This window comes from Cinclus cinclus, chromosome 30 (genome assembly GCF_963662255.1).
Source record: "Cinclus cinclus chromosome 30, bCinCin1.1, whole genome shotgun sequence".
Taxonomy (NCBI): domain Eukaryota; kingdom Metazoa; phylum Chordata; class Aves; order Passeriformes; family Cinclidae; genus Cinclus; species Cinclus cinclus.
The window spans coordinates 1869567-1888551 of record NC_085075.1 but is presented as its reverse complement, the minus strand read 5'-3'; the positions used below and the strand labels follow the sequence as shown (position 1 = coordinate 1888551).

General features: G+C 61.5%; 3 protein-coding genes across 3 annotated transcripts; 2 read left to right on the top strand and 1 right to left on the bottom strand.

The window, feature by feature from the left end:
• The first annotated feature begins 558 nt into the window (after positions 1 to 558).
• NXPH4 (neurexophilin 4) lies at positions 559 to 2281 on the top strand. Its single transcript, XM_062510838.1, has 3 exons — positions 559 to 598; positions 1037 to 1104; positions 1508 to 2281. Exons 1-3 carry the CDS (start codon positions 559 to 561, stop codon positions 2279 to 2281), a joined length of 882 nt encoding a protein of 293 aa, XP_062366822.1.
• A 1996-nt stretch (positions 2282 to 4277) lies between these two features.
• SHMT2 (serine hydroxymethyltransferase 2) lies at positions 4278 to 9683 on the top strand. Its single transcript, XM_062510973.1, has 12 exons — positions 4278 to 4361; positions 5656 to 5856; positions 5962 to 6041; positions 6186 to 6386; positions 6468 to 6549; positions 6981 to 7103; positions 7171 to 7310; positions 8243 to 8408; positions 8488 to 8587; positions 8782 to 8937; positions 9199 to 9306; positions 9556 to 9683. Exons 1-12 carry the CDS (start codon positions 4338 to 4340, stop codon positions 9681 to 9683), a joined length of 1509 nt encoding a protein of 502 aa, XP_062366957.1. The 5' UTR covers positions 4278 to 4337.
• Positions 9684 to 10693: 1010 nt separating this feature from the next.
• Positions 10694 to 15389, bottom strand: NDUFA4L2 (NDUFA4 mitochondrial complex associated like 2). The gene is made up of 4 exons (XM_062511065.1): positions 15333 to 15389; positions 12298 to 12386; positions 11012 to 11072; positions 10694 to 10750 (listed from the first exon to the last, which is right to left on the bottom strand). Exons 1-4 carry the CDS (start codon positions 15387 to 15389, stop codon positions 10694 to 10696), a joined length of 264 nt encoding a protein of 87 aa, XP_062367049.1.
• Positions 15390 to 18985: the final 3596 nt, after the last annotated feature.

Here is an 18985-nt window from a genome sequence, read left to right as displayed (position 1 = left end):
ACAGCCCTGGCTGAGATGGAAATCCAGCGCAGAGCTTGGAAACCTCCAGAAATCCTTCCCGGTGGTGGGGGCTCAGCAGGATGTGCTGCTGTGCGTGTTCCCCGTGGGCTGCAGCCCCCAGCCCCTCTCTGTGGGCGAAGAAGGATTTGGGGGGCTCCCAGCTGAGGGGTCACTGGTGCCCCTCGACTTCCCCACAGTGGGGTGTGAGGGATCCCAGGCCTGACAGATGGAGAGAGGAGCAGAGTTGGGGTGCAGACATCACCCCTCTCCCAAAAAATGCAGCTCTCTCAACTGGGGGGTTGACCCTCTCCCTCTCCCCTCGTTATCTTGCCATCCCGGTCCTGCCCCTCCTCTCCGGCTGGTGAAGGCGCCCGGCTTTGAAGCTGCGTTGAAATATAGATAAGGGCGAAGGCAGCAGTCGTGCTTGGAAAGAGCCGGGGGGAGCGGGGGCCTGGCCGGGCTGGGGGTGCAGGGGTGGATGTGGAGCTGCAGCTCTGCACTGCACACCTCGGCCCCCCCATGATGGGCTGAAACACCCCAAATCCCTTTCCCACGGACATGATGGGGCTGTATGCCCTGCCCAGGGCTGCTCTCTCTGGTGCATCACAATCAGAGCAGATTTAGGGGCTCAGCCCGACACAACTCAGGGGGATCCCAGGGATGGATCAGATGGAGCCCCTGGCTCAGTAGAGAGAGTGGGGGTCGCTGGCTGGGCTCCCACAAGGGTGCTGCTCCATCTCTGCAGGGAGACCCTGCACTGAGACCCACCTGGCCATGGAGGAGGGGCCTGGGGGACTCATGAGACCCCTATCGTTCCTGAGGGGGATCATTCCCAAGCAGGAAAGGGCATCAAGCCAGTTCTGTAGGGGGAGTGATGCCAGGATGAGCCCCCAGCATTGACAGGGGCTATTCCCTGGGCCTGCCTCAACTTCCCATGAGAGCACAGCCCCCCCACGCTCCCCCCAGCCCCTCCAGCTGGTGCCTCTGCTCACCACCCCCTCCCCACTCCCCCTCCCTCGTTCCCCCTGTGATCCAGGTCATCCAGAGCAGAAACTGTCGGAGCAGCCAAGCACCTGCCAGCTCAGGGCGACAGTGATTGACGAGGCCGGGGCTGCTGGGGCAGCATCCCGCGTGCCAGAGCAGCTGGCAGGGCAGGAGGGCACAGCGGGCACCCCGGGAGCAGTAGGATGAGGGATGGGGGCACGGGGGCAAGTGGGCAGGGGGATGAAGGACAGGGGATGCGTCAGAGTTGGGGTCCCAGGCTAGGGCTGGCATCTGTCTCTGCTTGCTGGTGTCCATCCCAGTGGAGGATGGAGGAGGGGGCTGGTGTGGTCCCAGCCCAGCTGGTGCAGGAACGAGGATGAGGAGGGGCAAGTAGGTAGGAGGATGAGGAGGGTGCAAGCAGGAGGATGGGGAGGGGGCAGGCAGGACGATGGGGAGGGTGCAGGCAGAGGGATGAGGAAGGGCACAGGCACAGCTCGCGCAGTCTCCGCCCTCTCTCCCCCAGACGGTGTGTGCTGGCGGTCACGTCGCCAAGACCTTGGGGTACTTGGAGATGGGCACCTCTGGCCTCCTCAAGGATGTCCCCTATGGCACCCTGAAGCCCCCAGTGCTCAACCCCGGGCGGCTGATTCCAGCAGAGCCCTCCCGGGGCATGGGGACACCGATGGGCACCGGACGGAGCCCCTGGGACTGGCAGAAGAACCAGACAGCCGGGGAGCTGCTGAACCCTCGCGCCCACCGCAAGCCCACCCTCAAGTCAAGCCGCACCAAGAAGATTTTTGGTTGGGGCGACTTCTACTTCAACATCAAGACACTCAAGTTCAGCCTCCTGGTGACGGGGAAGATTGTTGACCACATCAACGGCACCTTCAGCGTCTACTTCCGACACAACTCCTCCAGCCTGGGCAACGTCTCCGTCAGCATCGTGCCCCCCTCCAAGGCGGTGGGTTTTGAGGTGCTGGTGCCCGGCCCCCCACCACTGCCACAGCCACCGCCCCCTCCCCAGCAGAGCACCCTGCCTGAGGGGCGCCCGGCCAAGGCGCTCAATTGCCACGTGGAATATGAGAAGACGAACCGGGCGCGGAAGAACAAACCGTGCCTGTACGACCCGTCCAAGGTGTGCTTCACGGAGCACACGCAGAGCCACGCGGCCTGGCTCTGTGCCAAGCCCTTCAAGGTCATCTGCATCTTCATCTCCTTCCTCAGCATCGACTACAAGCTGGTGCAGAAGGTCTGTCCCGACTACAACTTCCAGCACGACAACCCCTACTTCGGCTGACGACACCAGAGCAGGGGATGGGTGGGGGATGGGGGGGGGGGGTTGCAGTGCTCTGTTTGTCACTCGGGGCCCCCTGTCACCCCCACACCGGCCCCCTCTTCATCACTGGAGCATCTCTGTGCTGGGTTGTGGGACAGCCAGTGCTGGGGGTTCTGGACCCCACCCAATGCCATCCCATCACAGGGATTCAGTTGGCTCTGGGGGTTGAAGGTTCCCCCCCAGAATGACATCCCATCCCTGCAGCATCCCTGCACCACAGTGGGGTACAGCCAGTTCTGGGGGTCCCACCCACCCACTGAGACTCCATCACTGAGTACCCCATACTGGGGTAGAGCAGATGCTGGGGATCCCAGTTCCCCCCCAGTGACATCCCATCACTGCATCACTGGGGTAGAGCTGATGCTGGGGGTCCTGGACCCCTATACAGTGACACCCATCACTGGGGTACACCTGTTCCTGGGGATCCCCTCCACCCATTGAGACCCCATCACTGCAGCCCCCCATTCTGGGCTACACCTGTTTCTGGGGGTCCCAGTCCCCTCACCCATTGACACACCATTATTGCAGCACTGCCTGTGCTGGGAATCCTGGACTCCCACCCACTGAAATTTCATCACGCCCCACCCGGAGCCGCCTCGGGTACAACTGGTGCTGGGGGCCCCGGCCCCCCCACCCACTGAGACCCCCCCCCACTGCAGCTGGGGGGGTACAGGCACGGAGCCCCCCCCATCCTGGGGACTAGGCTGGGGTCGCTGGCAGTGTGGGGGTGCACTGGGGGGCACAGCCCTGTGCAATGTCACCTCTGGGGTGTCACAGGTGGCACGGGGGGCAGGTCAGGGTGCTGGAGCGGGGGGTCAGTCCCCACCCCGTACACTGGGGACGGTTTTGGTGTCTCTGCAGCCTCCCAACCATGCACACGTGTGCGTGTGACACACATGTACCATGCGTGTGCAACAGCCCCACCCAGGTATTCTGGAGTCTCTCCCTCCACTGGCCACGCTCCGGTGCCACATCTGAGCCGCCGGTGCCCTCTGGACCACCCCCCACCTCCATGGGGGACCCCCCCCAGGTGTGCAGCCCCTCCACCCAACGCCGTGAAGAAGTGCCAGGTGGTGGTTAGGGATGCGATCGGGTGGGGGGGGTTCCCGGGGCCTGCCCCCTCCTCTCGGGGAGGGCCTTCTTCTTTTTTTTTTTTTTTTTTTTAAAGAAAATTAAAATGGAAAAAAAGTGGAAAATAAAGAAAAGCCTGGGGGAAAAAAAAGAAAAAAAAAAACCTAAAAAAAAAAGAGTGCGTTAATCCCGACCCGACCGGGAACGGGGGGAAGAGCGAAGGAGGAACCCCCGGTTTTAGGAAGAAGGGAGCTCCCGGAATTAGGGATGGGGAGTCGCGGGGGGGGGGGGGGGGGGGGGCGGTGGTGCAAGGATGTGAGACCCTGATTTGGGGGATGAGCAGAGATGGGGACTCTAGGATAAGGCGTGGGGGGAGGGTGGGGGATCCGGATTGGGGTGAGGGGGTTGCAGAGATGGGGCGGACCCCTAGATTAGGGATGGGGGGATGCAAGGATAGGGGATCCCAAAATTAGGGATGGGGGGGTTTGAAAGATTGGAGTGAACCCCAGGATTAGGGATGGGGGGTGGAGGGATGGGGGGAACTGCAGGATTAGGGATGTGGAGTTTCAGGGGTGGGGGGACCCCAGGATTAGGGATGGAGGGATGCAAGGATGGGGGACCCCAGGGTTAGATGGAGAGATGAGAGACCCCAAAATTAGAGATGGGGTGATGCAAGGATAGGGGACCCCAGGATTAGGGATGGGGGGTGCAAGGGTGGGGCACCCCAAAGTTAGGGATGGGGGGGTGCAGGGATCGGTCTGACCCCGGTTGAGGGGGGGTGGGGGAGGTGTCGGACCTCCAGTTTCCCGGCGGCCCCGCGGCCCCGGTGGCTCCGCCCTCCCGTCAGCGCGCGCGTGGGGGCGGGGCCAGGCGGGGGCCGGGACCGGGAGCGGGGCCGGGACCGGGGCTGGGACCCGGCCGGGACCCACGTGCCGTGCGGACCGAGATGTGGCCGCTCCGCCTGAGCAGGGTGAGCCTCGGGGCTGGGAGAGGGGCCCGGTCCCCGGTGGGGGGGGGGGGAGAATCCCCGGTTCCCGGTACGCGCCCCCGGTAAGGATCCTCGATTCCCGCATCCCCCGGTGCACGCCGGGCGCTCCGGTCCCTAGTGTGTCCCGGTGCTCACAGGGGTCCCGATGCACGGGGGGACAGTCCCGGTACCTGGGGCGGGGGGACACCCACTGGTGCCCCCGGTGCACGGGAAATCCCGGTGCCCGGAGGGGGTGTCCCGGAACCCAGAGGCGTCCCGGTCACCGGGGGACTTTGGGTGCTCGCAGGGGTCCCGGTGCCCACAGTGTGCCGCAGCCCCCGGTGCGTTCAGGGGTCTCCGTCCCCGGCATGTCCCGGTCCCCATGAGAGGTCCCGGTCCCCGCCGGCGGGTGTGTCCCGGTGCCCCGTTGTTCTCCTCCTGCGTACCCCTTCCTCCAACCTCCGTCGGCCCCGGGGATCTCAACTCCATCCCGCTTCTCCTCCTCGCGCCCGGTTTGCACCGGGACCCCCATCCCGGTGTCGTGTGTTCCACCCCCCCCCCCCCCCCCCCCCATCCCGGTCCGCCCCCCCCACGCCCCCGCGGACTTTGCGTCCATCCCAAAGTCCCCGGGGCCGGGACTGCCACGGCCACCGGCCTTGGCCCCTGGCCGGAGCCCGCGGCCCCGCGGGTGATGCAACGGGGCCGCGGAGGTTACATCACCCAGCACCATGGTGAGGGGGACACCGGGAGCCCCCCTGCTTGTACCCGGGGCAGCGGGGGGGACTCTGCGAGGTTCCCCCCACAGCCACCCCCCGGCAGCACCGCCTGCAACGAGGGAGGGGAGGGGGTCCCATGGGGAGAATTCAGGTGTACTCCTGAGCTTGGCAGGGGGAAGATCCCTGTGTGCATTGTGGGAGGACTTTGAGGGGGTCCTCATGTACCCTGTGGGGGCCTTGGGAGGATCCCCATGTGACTTGTGGGGTCCCCATGTACCCTGTGGAGAGCTTTGGGGGGTACCTATGTGTCTTGGGGGTCCCTTTGTGCCTGTGGGAACCTTGGCGGGATTCCCATGCACCCAGTGTGGAGCTTGTAGTCCCCATGTGCTTTTGGGGGACCACGGAGGAATCCCCGTGTGCCCTGTGGGATCTTTGGGGTCCCCGTACGCCCACTTTGTGGGGTGACACCGGTGACTGGAGACAGAACACGGGGGTGTTCTGCCTGCCAGTGTCACCTGCGGATCCTGGGATGGGGTAAAGGGACTCCAGGGGTCACAGCCTGTCCCCCCCTCTCTGTACAGACCCTGCAGCGATGGGGGTGCCGGGTGGGCACCAGCAGCCAGCGGGCACAGCACAGCCCCGCTGCCACCGCCACTGCCCCCAAGCATGTCCCTGGGTGGACGGGGCAGGAGAGCCTGGCCGAGAGCGACCCTGAGATGTGGAGCCTGGTGCAGAAGGAGAAGGATCGGCAGTGCCGGGGGCTGGAGCTCATCGCCTCTGAGGTGGGGGCCGGGGAGCTTGGGCAGGGGTGGGGTCAAGCCGGGGGGGAGCTCCTGTTTAGGGGGATTTGGCTGCTCTGTTTCCCATCTACCTTCACCCCCCCCCAGAATTTCTGCAGCCGGGCGGCACTGGAAGCCCTGGGCTCCTGCCTCAACAACAAATACTCCGAGGGATATCCTGGGAAGAGGTAAAGTGGGGAATGGGCTGGGAGGTCGCTGAGACACCCCAGTGGAGCCCCTGGGGTGCTCCCCAGTGTGGGCTGCCCTCTGCACTTCGTCTCCCATGGGGATGGCAGTGTGGAGCCCCTGGTGACTCCGTCCTGTGTCCCCAGGTACTACGGGGGAGCCGAGGTGGTGGATCAGATCGAGCTGCTGTGCGAGCGGCGGGCGCTGGAAGCGTTCGACCTGGACCCCGCACGCTGGGGCGTCAATGTCCAACCCTACTCGGGCTCCCCGGCCAACTTCGCTGCCTACACAGCCCTGCTGCAGCCCCATGACCGCCTGATGGGGCTGGACCTGCCTGATGGGGGACAGTATGTGGGGAGCTGGGGGAGGGGGCCATGGGGCTCGCTGTCCCCCAGGGGTCCCAGCCTCACCCTGCGCCTTCCCCGCAGCCTCACACACGGGTACATGACCGATGTCAAGAGGATCTCCGCCACCTCCATCTTCTTTGAGTCGATGCCCTACAAGCTTGATGTGAGCTGGGGGGGAGGATCTGGGGGAGGGGAGGGTGTGTGGGTGAGGGGTGTCCCTGAGGTGTCCCTGAGGTGTCCCTGAGGTATGTGTGAGGTGTCCCATCTGCTCTGTCAAACCCCTGCCCTCCCTCCCCTCCACGTCCCAATGCCAGGGGAGGTGCCCAGGGCTCAGGTGGATGTGCTGTGCTCAGGGCAGCGGGCAGAGGGGTTCCTCCACAAGGCGTCTGTCCCTGGGATGACTGACCTGTCTGTTGTCCGTGGGCTGGCTGATGGGGCTCTCTGTCTCTCCATCTATCCCCGGACTGACTGACCTATCTGTCTGTCTGTCCCTGGGCTGACTGACCCGTCTGTCTGTCTGTCCCTGAACTGACTGGTGTGTCTGTCTGTCTGTCCCTGGGCTGACTGTCCAATCTGTCTGTCTGTCCCTCCCAGCCTACCACAGGACTGATTGACTATGCCCAGCTGGAGGTGACAGCCCGGCTCTTCCGCCCCCGGCTCATCATCGCTGGCACCAGCGCCTACGCCCGGCTCATCGACTACGCCCGCATCAAGAGGGTACGTGGGGAGGGGCTGGGGCTGCGGGTGGGGGTCTGGGGCCAGCAGGTGACCGTGGTGTCCCCAGGTGTGCGAGGAGGTCAAGGCCTACCTGCTGGCAGACATGGCTCACATCAGCGGGCTGGTGGCGGCCAAGGCCATCCCGTCACCCTTCGAGCACGCGGACGTTGTCACCAGCACCACACACAAGACCCTGCGCGGTGCCAGGTGAGACCCCAGGAGTGGGTGCTGGTGTTTTGCACTGCTTCATTAACGCCTTGTCTGAAGTTTCTTTTGTTTTTACTCAGAGCTAGGATCAAAAGACACGGAGATGAATTTTCTCTTGTTTGGGCTTGGTTGTTCATTATATCTTATTTAAAGTACAGAAAGTTTAGTAACACTCTTAGCCATGAGCTAGAAGTGAGCAAAATGGAGGTGAATTTAGCTAGGTATAAGGTCTCTTAAAGCTAAACAGTCCAATACAGATTTAACTTATATTATACTATATTTTATAATGTATTTTATATATACTTTTAAAATATACTTTATATAATATCTACTATATATATACTATACTATAGGATTATACTATATATACTATTTTATATAAAATATATGTACTATATTATACTACATTATCTATAATATAATATACTATGTATACTATATTTTATAATACAGTATAGAATACTGTATATTTATTTAATTTATATTATTTATACTTTTGACTTAATAACCATACTTCTGTGATGCTCAGTGTAGCACTAACTGTACCACTAGAAACTACTACTTGAAACCATGAAGAAGAAGGAGGAAGAACACTGAGAAAGGACACCACCCAAAATCTTCCATTTTGTCCCACACCTCTTACTATATTATAAAAGCCTCAAATTGAAAACACCATGTGAAATCACACATTTCTGTTTAGCTACACACCCATGATTTTAACTCCACAACTTAAATTTGTAAGCCTTCTCCAAGGCCTCAGATTGAAAGCAGTGTTCTCCAGGGGGTCAGTGCCAGAAAGCACAGAAAGCTCAAAAATGCCAAATTTCTAGAATTTAACAAGCCCCTGGCATGGGGGCTGTGTCCATGAGGATGGAGGCCCGTGGGGGTGGTGTCCCCTAGGGAGGAGAGGTGACCTCGTCTCTTGCCACCAGGTCAGGATTGATCTTCTATCGCAAGGGCGTGCGCTCTGTGGATAAGAAGACAGGCAAGGAGACCCTCTACGACCTGGAAGACAGGATCAACTTCTCCGTGTTCCCTTCCCTGCAGGGGGGACCCCACAACCACGCCATTGCTGCCGTGGCTGTGGCCCTCAAACAGGTCTGTGCTGGGGTGGGGGGCTTGGGGTGACCTGCGACCTGTCCCCACCCTGTGCTGATGGGCTGTCCCCCCTTCCCAGGCCAGCTCCCCGGCTTTCCAGGAGTACTGCCAGCAGGTGCTGAGGAATGCCAAGGCCATGGCACAGGCACTGCTGCAGTGTGGGTACACCCTGGTGTCAGGTAATGCTCCAGCCCTGCAGTTTTGGGGTAAGGAGGGGTGAGCTGTGCTGCGGATGAGTGGCTCCACTCAGTTTCAGTGGGGTGTGAGGGGTGCTGGGGGGCAGAGGAGTGGGGGTGTGGCAGAAGAGAGGCAGGGGGTGATAGAGGGGTCTGGGGGTGCTCAGGGGTCCTCACGCCTCTGCTTTGCTCCCCAGGTGGCACCGACAACCACCTGGTGCTGGTGGACCTGCGACCCAAGGGCATCGACGGGGCACGGGCAGAGCGGGTGCTGGAGCTCGTCTCCATCACTGCCAACAAGAACACGTGCCCGGGGGATAGGAGTGCACTGACACCCGGGGGGCTGCGCCTCGGTGAGGGACAGGCCCTGATAAGGGTCCCTCCCTGGGGTGGGGGTCCCCAGGTTTTCATCCCACTCTGTTTCAGCCTTCTCTGAGGACTCCAAGTGGGAATTCAGAGCTTGTTTTGGCCGAGAAAGGGGGCAGGATCCAATGGGGACCAGGACTTGGGGATCCCCTTGGGAAGCCCCAGTGAGGGGCTGGGACTCACGGAGCCCTTTTGGGGGGGCTGATGCCCCCCACAGTGCTCCTGTCCCTGATGGGCTCTGTCCCCAGGTGCCCCCGCACTGACCTCCCGCCAGTTCCGCGAGGAGGATTTCCAGAAAGTCGTGGAGTTCATCGATGAGGGCATCTCGCTGGCTCTGGACGTCAAGAGCAAAACCAGTGAGCAATGGGGAGCCCCTGTCCTTCCTTCCCCCCCTCCTGGGTGCCTCTCACCCCTTTTCCCCTTGTGGTGCCAACCCTGCTCCCCTTATGGGGCCAGTGCTGCTCCCCAGACTGGTGCTAGTCCTTCTCCCCTTGTGGTGCCAGCCCTGCTTCCCCAGACAGGTGCCAACCCCTGCTGTGGGTACCTGGGAAGAGATGGAGCTGCCCTGTGGCCCCGCCCTCCTCACCTGTTCTCCCCACCCTCAGGTAAGCTCCAGGACTTCAAGACTTTCCTGCTGCAGGACCCGGACACTCAGAGACGCCTGAGTGACCTTCGCCAGCGTGTCGAGACCTTCGCTCGTGCCTTCCCCATGCCCGGTTTCAGCGACCACTGAGGGGGGGGGGGGGGCACCCCTCCTGCCAGGCTGTGGGGTCACTGTGGGGGGCAAGGAGAGGGGGAGGCCCACCCTCTGCCTTTCCCCCTCCTCTTTTCCCTTTGGGTGCTGCGCCCTCAGGGTGGTGCACACCCGTCCTGCTTACAGTGTTAGGGTACAGAGAGCCCCCAGACCCTGCTTGGGGTGGGGGGGCACTGCTTGTTCCAGCCTCATCTTGCACTTTTCTATGGGGAGGGGTTGCTAATAAAAGTGGGGGCAGAGCCTGGAGGTGTGTGGGTGCTGTTCTGGGGGGACAGGGGACCATTTGGGACAGGTGCCTGGAGCCCCTCAGCACCATGCCGGGAGACCTGGGGCTCTTGTCCATCAGTGTCCCCATCCTGGTGCTTCCCCCAGCAGGCTCTGAGGGCAGAGGGTGATGCTGAGCCCCAGAACACGTGGGGTACAGTGGGGGAGTAGCCTGGGATCCTTTCCCACCCTCTTCCTGCCCAGATGGGCACCAGCCAGACCCTGCCCCATGTCACGTATTCCAGAGGGTGTGCACACATCCAAGACATCACTCACACGTGTGGGTGTGACCCCTCCCAGCTCCTTCCCTCCCCAGAGGGGCTGGGGAAGGGACCCTGGAGCGTGGGAGAGTGAAAACAGCACCCGAGAGCTTGTCCTGGTTCCAGCAGGATGGGAGCCCCCCCTGCCCCAGCCTTCCCGGGGGGGGTGATAACATCTCCTGCCTTAATGGCTCTGGGAAACCATAAAGAATCCAGTTTGCTGTCCCCCCTCCCCCATAATTTATTGGTGTGCTATGAGTTCAATGCAGGCACGAGGTGAGGATGAGGGGTGTGGGGACACCCGCAGGGATGTGGTTTATTGGGGGGGTGGGACATGAGTGCACGGTTTGGGGGTGCTGGGGAAGCAGCAGTGTTGGCTGTGGTGGAGCTGGGGGGGCCGTGAGGCCGTGAGGTTCTGTGTGGCGGGGGGGTTCCCCCTCCACCCCAGCACGTCCCAGAGGTGACTCAGAAACTGGGACGGTCCTTCTTGAGGTTCTTGTAGTCAGTGGAAATTGCCAGAAACTGGAGAAGGGAGGGAGGTCAGGGAGGGGTGGTGGCCTCTCCCTCCAGTGTCACTGCAGCCAGGCCTTGGTGTCACACAGTGCCCCCCTCCCCCCCCCCCCCCCCAAATTCAAGCACAAGGATTTGGGGGCTCTGCTCCAGGACTGATCCTCCTTACCCCTTCCTGAAGAAAATGCACTGTTTTGTCCTACATGTACTGTGTCCGTCCCCCCCCCGCAACACATGCACACAGCCAGCCCTCCCCATTCCCATAGTGCTCACTTTATACTGGTCTGTGGGGCTCAGCTTATTCCAGGGTTCAGGATTATTCTTTCGGTCCCAGCTGCAAGGGGTGACAGGGACATTAGTGCCCGTAAGGAGTGGGGGAGAGAAACGCGCCCCCCCCCCCCCCCCCCCGTTGTAGCCTTCCAAGGTGCCCCCAGCCCAAACACCACCATCCCCAGTTCTCCCTGAAGCCTTCCCAAACTGGACATGTCCTGTCCTGTCCCAGAAGAGGCTGTGGGAGGCCACTGGAGCCGTGGGATGGGGTCCCTGGAGAGAGCAGCTCATGTCATGCCCCTTTCTTTCATCCCCCCCATCTGCTGGTGCTGGCCAAGAGCAGAATTTTCCATCTGGGAAGATGTTTGTGTGTGCGTTGGGGGATGGAGGGGGGGCTGTGCTGCACACAGCCACCTTGGAGCTGTTTAATGGCATTCATGTGTTTGAGGGATGGGGGGCCTGTTATTCCCTCCAGAGCACCCCCCCCCTGCACTCCCACCCTCCAAGCCAAAGTGTCTGAATCTACTAATTGTGGAGCAGAGCTCATCTGGTGCTAGATTAAATCCATGACTGGTTTTACCGGGAGCAAACAATTACAAACGAGGTGAGGGGCAGTGGGGGGATATGAGAAAACCAGCCTGGTCACCCCAGAATGTGGAGCTGTCCTGCCCACCCATCCTTTGTGATTCCACACCCCTCTTTCCATCCATCCATCCATCCATCCATCCATCCATCCATCCATCCATCCATCCATCCATCCTCATACCTGGCTCTTTGCTCATTCTTCCCCACTGGTTTTGTCCCTCCCTCTCCCCATCCCTCTCTGACCATCCATCCGACCATCCCACCTTCTCCACTCCCATCCATCCTCGCACCTCTCCCTCTGCTCATCCCTCCCTGCTGGTTTTGTCTGTCCCTCCCTCCCTCTCGCCCTCCCTCTCTCCCTCCTCCAACCATCCTTCCTGCCATTTCCCACTGCCCTCAATATCACCCTCCCCACACCTTTGCCCCTTGTCCAGCCCCATTCAGCTCTTACCTGGCTAAGAGGGTTGAAGGGGCCCTTTTCCCATCCCCCCCAAATCCAGGAGAGGGGATCCAATGCCCCAACTTCCCTCCTGTCCTCTGGGTGCCTCTGGACCCACGTTTTCCCCCCATCATTCACCATGAAGATGTGTCTGGGCATGCCAGCACCTGCTACCACACCTGGGCTGAGCCCCCCATGCTTTGGGGGTGTGGGGTGAGAGCCCGAGGGGTGCCCCGAGGGGTACCCAGGGCACCTCAAGCCGTACCTGACGTCTGGGCTGTACAGTGCCAGCCGCAGCAGGTACAGGACTGCACTGCCCAGACCCACACTGATGAAGCCAATGAGGGGAACGAGCTGCAGAGAGAGAGAGAGAGAGAAATGAAAAATACCCCAATAAAATGAATATTTATCAGGCAGACTGGAGAGTGAAAGGGAGAGCTGACACGCGGGGAGATTTACAGGGGGGAATATGGCAGAGCAATCCTGTAGCCAGGCTGCGGTACACAGTGTAGCTGTCAGCTTGAGTGACTGAATTAAAAGAGGGAGAGAAAAATCGGCTCGTGCTGGAGAGGAATTGGATTTGGAATGAGAAATCACTTCCCCTCCGCCTGTGGCTGCCCAGCACTGGCTCTGCTGAGAACCTGCGGACCCCATTCCCGGCATTCCCAGTGTTCCCAGTGACTCTGCTCAGGGCTGAGCCTCAGTTTATGGCTCCTCCCTGGAAGATTTGGTCCTTGGCACCCCATTCCCGGCTTTCCCAGTGGTCAGAGTGAACCTCAGCTTATGGTTCTTCCCTGAAGGACTCAGTGCTGAGCACCCCATTTCCAGCATTCCCAGTGACTCCACTCAGGGCTGAGCCTTGGCTCATGGCTCCTTCCTGAGGTACTCGGCCCTGAACAAGGTTTGTCCCTGAGCCACGCCGTGATTCCGGAGATGGTCCCTGTCCCCCCACAGCTACCCAGGCTCTGCATCACCTCTGCACCATCTCCTGATGGAGCACGAGACAAGGAGGTTCTGTTCATCTTACTGGGATGGACTGGGACACGCTGGAGCTGAGCAGCCGGGGGTCCAGAGCGGGTCCTGGGTGGCACTCAGTGACCCCAGCCCCGCCACATCCTTCCTGAGAGCAGGTCCCCTCACCCCCCGCTCCGTGCCCACGGTGGCTCCCACCGCACCTTGGCTCCATCTCCTCATCTCTGCTCGCGCTGCCAATCCCCCAATGCCCGGAGCGACGCGGCCTCAATCGGAGCCGAGCCGAGGCGGCTTTGACCTCCCCCAAATTACCGCGGCCCCCGCGCTGGGGAAGACGCGGGGAGAGAAATGAGAGCGGCGCCAGCCCGTGCCCCTGGGAGGGAGCCGCGTCCTGCCCATTAACGGGAGCGGTGCCGGCGGATCCGCTGCACCGCCAGCACCTGGCTCCGTTCGCAGCTCTGCTCGGCAGCCGCAGCTCGCTGAAAGTGCCCCCGAACCGAACGCCCACCGCTCCGTGACTCAGTTTCCCCACTGGGATGACACTGGGCGGGGGTGGGGGCACGAGTGGAAAATACGATGGAAGGGGTCAGACGAACCCATCTGTCCGCTGCTAAGCACATCCATGTACGGGGAAGGAGGGAAACACGGATGTATCCCCCGCGTCCAGCCTTTGCTTCCCGCCGGATTCCCCCCCCACCGTCCTCTCCCAGTGCTCCCAGTATGGCCCAGCTCCGGCTCGGTAGTGCCGTGCCCAAGCCAGGCTGGAGTGAGAGAGTGCCCGGCAGATGCCAGCGCCCATCCGGGAGGTCAGGGCCATCAGCGGATGATGGGCCTTGGCACCGAGCGCCAGCAGGAGCTGGAAGCAGCCGCTGCCCAAACGCTGGCGAATCAAGAAGCCGCCGCAGCGCCGGGAATTGCTGTGGCTGCTGGAGAGGATTGGGGGCAGCGGGGCCGTCTCACCATCTGCTGCCGACACCGTCTGGGTAATTAATGGCTGGGAAGAATCAGGGGCAGGAGGAGGCTGCCAAGCCGCAGGTGCCAGCGGTGGAGCCCGATTTCCCCCAGGCACGGGGTGCGTGGGCGGTGGGGCGCAGTGCCAGCCTCTGCCCGGTGCCCGCTCGGTGCCCACCGAGCCGTGCCAGCGGGTTCTGGTCCTGCCAGCGCTGCTGTGCCTCACGGCCGCGGGGCTGCTCGGCGTGGCTGGGACATCCATCACTGCCAGGCAGCCAGGCACGCTGCGGCGGAGGAGCCATTGCCGGGTGAATAAAACGTGGCTACACCTGGCCAGCAGCGCTGAGGCTGGGGCTGAGCACGCGGGATGGATGGATGGATGGATGGATGGATGGATGGATGGATGGATGGATGGATGGATGGATGGATGATGCCGCATGGAGCAGATAACCCCACAGAAATTGTCCCAACCACCTCTGGCAGCAGCAATCCTGCTGTGTACAAACACCCAGGACCCCCCCCCCGCCTTTACAACTCCAGTTTGGGGTCTTCATTGTGTCCCCAGAAACCGTGTCAGGAACCAAGACAACCCAAATCTCCCCATTCTGCAGCAAGGATTACACAGGAGCCTTGGCCTGTACTGCCCATCCAAGCACCCTGAGGGTCCCAACTGCTTGTGCAGCACGGTCCTGGCACCCCCTGACAGTGCCCAACCCCGGATTGAGGCATTTTTTACCCCAAACCCTCAGACTGACGTTTTGAGGGGTGACAGGGACAGATCTGGGGCTGCTGGGGTGAGTGGGGAGGGGGCTTCATTTCCATCCATGCTGAGAAAGATGTCCCCACACAGGGTGTAGTGGGAGGGGAGGCTCACGGGAAGGTCGCCTCACCCACCAGCTGGGGTTGGGGTGTGGGTAAGAGTTGAGGTGCCCCAGCCGGGCTCGGTGAAGATGCCCCAGCTCCACCAGCGCTGGATGGAGGGAATGGGGTGGGAAGCACAGGGTGGTCTCACCTTTCCTTGGTGAAGGAGAGATGGGGATCCTCGGGACCCCTGGCTCACCTGGAGGATGCTGTGAGAGCCAGAGGACAGCGGGAAGGGGACACCGGAATAACGCGGGACTGGGGGGGCTGAGGAGGGTTTTGAGGAGTGGGAGGAAGAGGAGGCTGAGGAAGGACACAGAACAGGAGGAATGGGGAGTGGGATGATGTGATGGAGGGAGAAGGATATGAGGGAGCCCAGGGGCTCCAGGCACGTGGCGAGAGATAGACAAGGACGAGCCTGAGGGATGGGGGCTGTGCGGGAACCCTGGGAAGAGGGGGAGAGGGCAGGGGAGGGATGGGGGGGTCCCTGCAGGAAGGGGGGGCTAGGTGACTCACTCCGGGGTGCCGTTTGACATGCCGGGAGAACATTCCTCCACGCAGAGGACCCTTCATGGCCAGAGTGGAATCGGTCGGGCGGTGGCAGCGGGTTCCGAGGTCCGACCGAGGATGGAGGGGTGGGCAGGAGGCGAGGGAGGCGTCTGCGGCCGGGCTGGGAGGGACGGGGCGGGTCGGGACATCCCGGGGACACGGCTAGGGGAGAGGGAAGCTGCGGACCAAATCCTGAGCACCGGCGCCCTCCGCTCCTTCCAGCGGGTCCCCCGGGAGGGCCCTGATGTCTGCGGGACTGGTGAGCTCTGGGTGCGAACCCCAATGTCCCCACACGGCCTCGGTGTCCCTCGCCACGCGGGGCCAGCCCCATCCCAGGTGGCTCCGCACTTCGGTGCCGGGGCGAAGGATGAGCCGTGTGATTCCTGATGACAACTTGGCCCGGGTTCGCCGCCCCCCTCCGCGCCCCCCACCCCCCAGCCCCCCCGCCCTCCCGTTTATGATAAATGATAGAACACCCAATTTACATTTAGCGATGCAAATCTCCCTGGCAGGAACAGATGCTGCCGTGCATATGGAAACCGGCTATTAGTACCCAACAAAGGACGGCGAGAGGGATGGAGCGGGCGGCCAGGTTGGACCCAGCAGGGATGGGGACCCCCACCCTCGGTGAGGGGGGGGTTGGTAATGCTATGGCAGCAGCGAGTGGCAGCACAGCCATGCCTGTGAGCCGTGAGACCCCACTTTGGGGGTCCTTGGAGTCGCTCTGGGATGTTCCCCTCTCCCACTCACCCTTTCTGCTTCCAGCCAAATCTAAGGGGAAAAGGGGAGGAATTTCTCGGAAGTCCGTGGATACAAGAGAAGGCTGAGGTGCATCCAAGGCCCCGGGTGATATAATTCGATATTTGAGATGTGATTGATTAAGTGCCACTCCCCGAGACGGAGCATCCTGCCCTGGGCATGGCCCTCGTGTCCTTCGTCCCCTTCCTCTGCCCAGAGGGGCCAGGGGGGTACGAGGGGGGGCAGAGAGAGGGGGCATGGGGGATCTATGGGATTTTTGCATAGGAACACCTATGTAAGTGGTGGGACACTGACCCAACACCTCAGCAGCAGGTCCAGAGGGTCTGGGGGACCCCAGCCCTGTCACCACCAGCTCTGCTTTGGGGCACCCTGGACTCCCAGGCCCCCATTCCCTGCAGGAGCTCCCCTGGGATGCTGCAAGATTCTCTGCCCATGGAGCCCAGCTGCCTCCACGTTCATTAATGACTGTAATTAAGAGTTTAATGCCGTGTGGTGCTTCCCTGTTCCTAAGGGAGTGCCAGGAGCCCTCGGGAGCAGGGGGAGAGCTGGGGGCGTGGGGGAGGAGTTCCAAGGTGGGTCCCAGCCCCACCGAGGCTGCCACCGGAGCTTCTCCTCTAGCCTGGCACACATGGAATTGGGGGTCAGCATTTTGGGGGAAGAACACACAAATCCTGCCCAGAAAGAAAGGAACCACAGCCCAGGACAAGTGAACATGTGGGAACATGCATGTGCTACACAGATGTGCACATCTGGGCAGCTCCACCACCTACATCAGGGAGCTCTGGTCCATTCAATGCATGGGAATCCATCCAGGAAATCCAGGGGTCCGGGAAGGAATCCCTGCCCCAAAATTCAGAGGTCCAGAGAGGACTCAGAGGTCTGGAAACATCCCCTCACCCTGAAATTCAGTGGTCTGGGAGGGATTCAGCTGTCCAGGATGGGGGGATACAGGTGTCTTAAGGTGGTGCCAGGCGTCTGGGGATGACCCTCACCCCAAAATCCAGGGGTCCAGGGGAACTCAGCTATCTGGGATGGGGCACACAGGGGTCTGGGTGGGACCCTCACCCCAAAATCCAGGAATTCAGGGAAGGGTCTAGGATTCTGGGTAGACCTTCACTACAAAATTCAGGGATCCAGGGGGGCACCCCGAGGGTCTGGGGGAAGGGGGAAGGGAGGGCACCCCGAAGCCCTATGGTGCAGCTGCACCTCCCTGCACACGTGCACGGCCACGGACCTGCACACACACGTGCCCGGCCATAGACACACCTGCTCGGCATCCAGATGGCCACACACGTGAGACACACACACACAGAGGTGACATCGCCAGTCAGGGGCTGGGAGGACCGGGGGGGGGGACCGAGGGGGACAGGGGGTGGGGGATTTGGAGCCCACGGCTCCGCTGGCAGCTGCTGCGTTGGGTTATTTTACAGCCGCTCCAAAAATATTATTCAAGATGAAGGAGAATCACGGCTGCTGCGAGCGAGCGAGGGCCGTCGCCGGGAATTTATCACCCGGAATTGGGTGCCCCCCCTGGCACGGCGCCGTGATGAAGTGCTTCATTAATGGGAGATGCTGCGGCTCGGGATGAACGTGCCTGCACCTGAGCACACGCTTCCTCCGGCTCCCGGCCTCGGCGCTGAGGCCCCCCCGCCCCACAGAGCCCCCCACGGCTCCCTCCAGATCCTCATATCCGATGGAAAAAGCCCACAGCCCCCCGAGACACCTCCCAATCCGCACATTTCATGGATCAAACCCACAGCGCCCCCAGACCCCTCCCGACCCACACATCTCATGGATTAAATCCACAGCCCCTCCCAAAACCCCTCCCAAGCACAATCCATGGGTCAAGTTCACAGAGCCCTCCCAGACTCCTCCTGATCTGCACATCCCATGGGATAAATCCACAGACCCCCTGTTCCCATCCCAGCTCCACACATCCCACGGGACAAGGTCACAACCCCCACAGACCCCTCCCAATCCCTACATCCCCTGAGGACAAATCCCCACCCCCCCCCCACCACCCCTGGCCCTCCCAGTTAGCACCCACTGGTTGTGCCCCTCAAGCTTTTGGGGACCCCCAGTGTGACCCGGGGTCACCACTCACTGCTCATGGGCCCTTCCACCCGATCTGGCTCCACTCCCTCCAGAGCCGTAAATCCCACGGGATTTTGGCGTGGCGCGATGGAAACCGGCATAAAAAATTCATCCCGAGTAAAGCAAGCAAACAATAAACAAACAGCCGATAATTAAATGGAGAATTAAAGGGATGGATGCCATAACCCCACGGAGCTGCGCTCCGGGATCAGCCCTGGAGCAGCAGCTGGATCCCAGAGATCCTGTGCTGCTTCCTGGGACCCCGAGGGATGCAAACGGGCATCACACAGCAGCATTATCGCGACATGTCGTGATGATTTGCACAGCCCGATAATGGAGGAGCAGCCCCGGCCCTGCCAGACCCGCGTGCCTAGCGTCGGCGGCGCTGAGCCAGCGTGTGATGTCACACCTGCCCTGTGACGTCAGCGATCCCCATGACATCACAGCCCCCTCCTGGCTCCCACCCTGATCGTGACGCGGCTCCGATCGCGCCCACCCAGGGCCTGGCACCATCCATCACCCATCGGGGCGCGGCGCCTGCAACTGGCACCGTCATTTAAGAGCCATTATCGGCCTAATTCCCCACATTAATCACAGGAGTGGCTGGAGGAGCACCGGGAGAGCCCAGCTCCGACCCAGAGCCGCGGCGGGGTGTGGGGATCACCACCACATCCGGACACCCCCAGACCCTGAAACCCCAAGACTCTGCCTCCTCTAGACTTTTATACCTGCAAACACTGACACCCCCAGCTCCTGACACCCCCACA

Coding starts and splice junctions, on each gene's coding strand:
- NXPH4 (XM_062510838.1), top strand. CDS start 559: ATGATGGGGCTGTATGCCCTGCCCAGGGCTGCTCTCTCTG. Junction 599..1,036: donor GCCCAGGGCTGCTCTCTCTG/GTGCATCACAAT, acceptor CCTGTGATCCAG/GTCATCCAGAGCAGAAACTG. Junction 1,105..1,507: donor GGGCGACAGTGATTGACGAG/GCCGGGGCTGCT, acceptor TCTCTCCCCCAG/ACGGTGTGTGCTGGCGGTCA.
- SHMT2 (XM_062510973.1), top strand. CDS start 4,338: ATGTGGCCGCTCCGCCTGAGCAGG. Junction 6,550..6,980: donor CGATGCCCTACAAGCTTGAT/GTGAGCTGGGGG, acceptor TGTCCCTCCCAG/CCTACCACAGGACTGATTGA. Junction 7,104..7,170: donor ACTACGCCCGCATCAAGAGG/GTACGTGGGGAG, acceptor TGGTGTCCCCAG/GTGTGCGAGGAGGTCAAGGC.
- NDUFA4L2 (XM_062511065.1), bottom strand. CDS start 15,389: ATGAAGGGTCCTCTGCGTGGAGGAATGTTCTCCCGGCATGTCAAACGG. Junction 12,387..15,332: donor ATGTCAAACGGCACCCCGGA/GTGAGTCACCTA, acceptor CTCTCTCTGCAG/CTCGTTCCCCTCATTGGCTT. Junction 10,751..11,011: donor GCCCCACAGACCAGTATAAA/GTGAGCACTATG, acceptor TCCCTTCTCCAG/TTTCTGGCAATTTCCACTGA.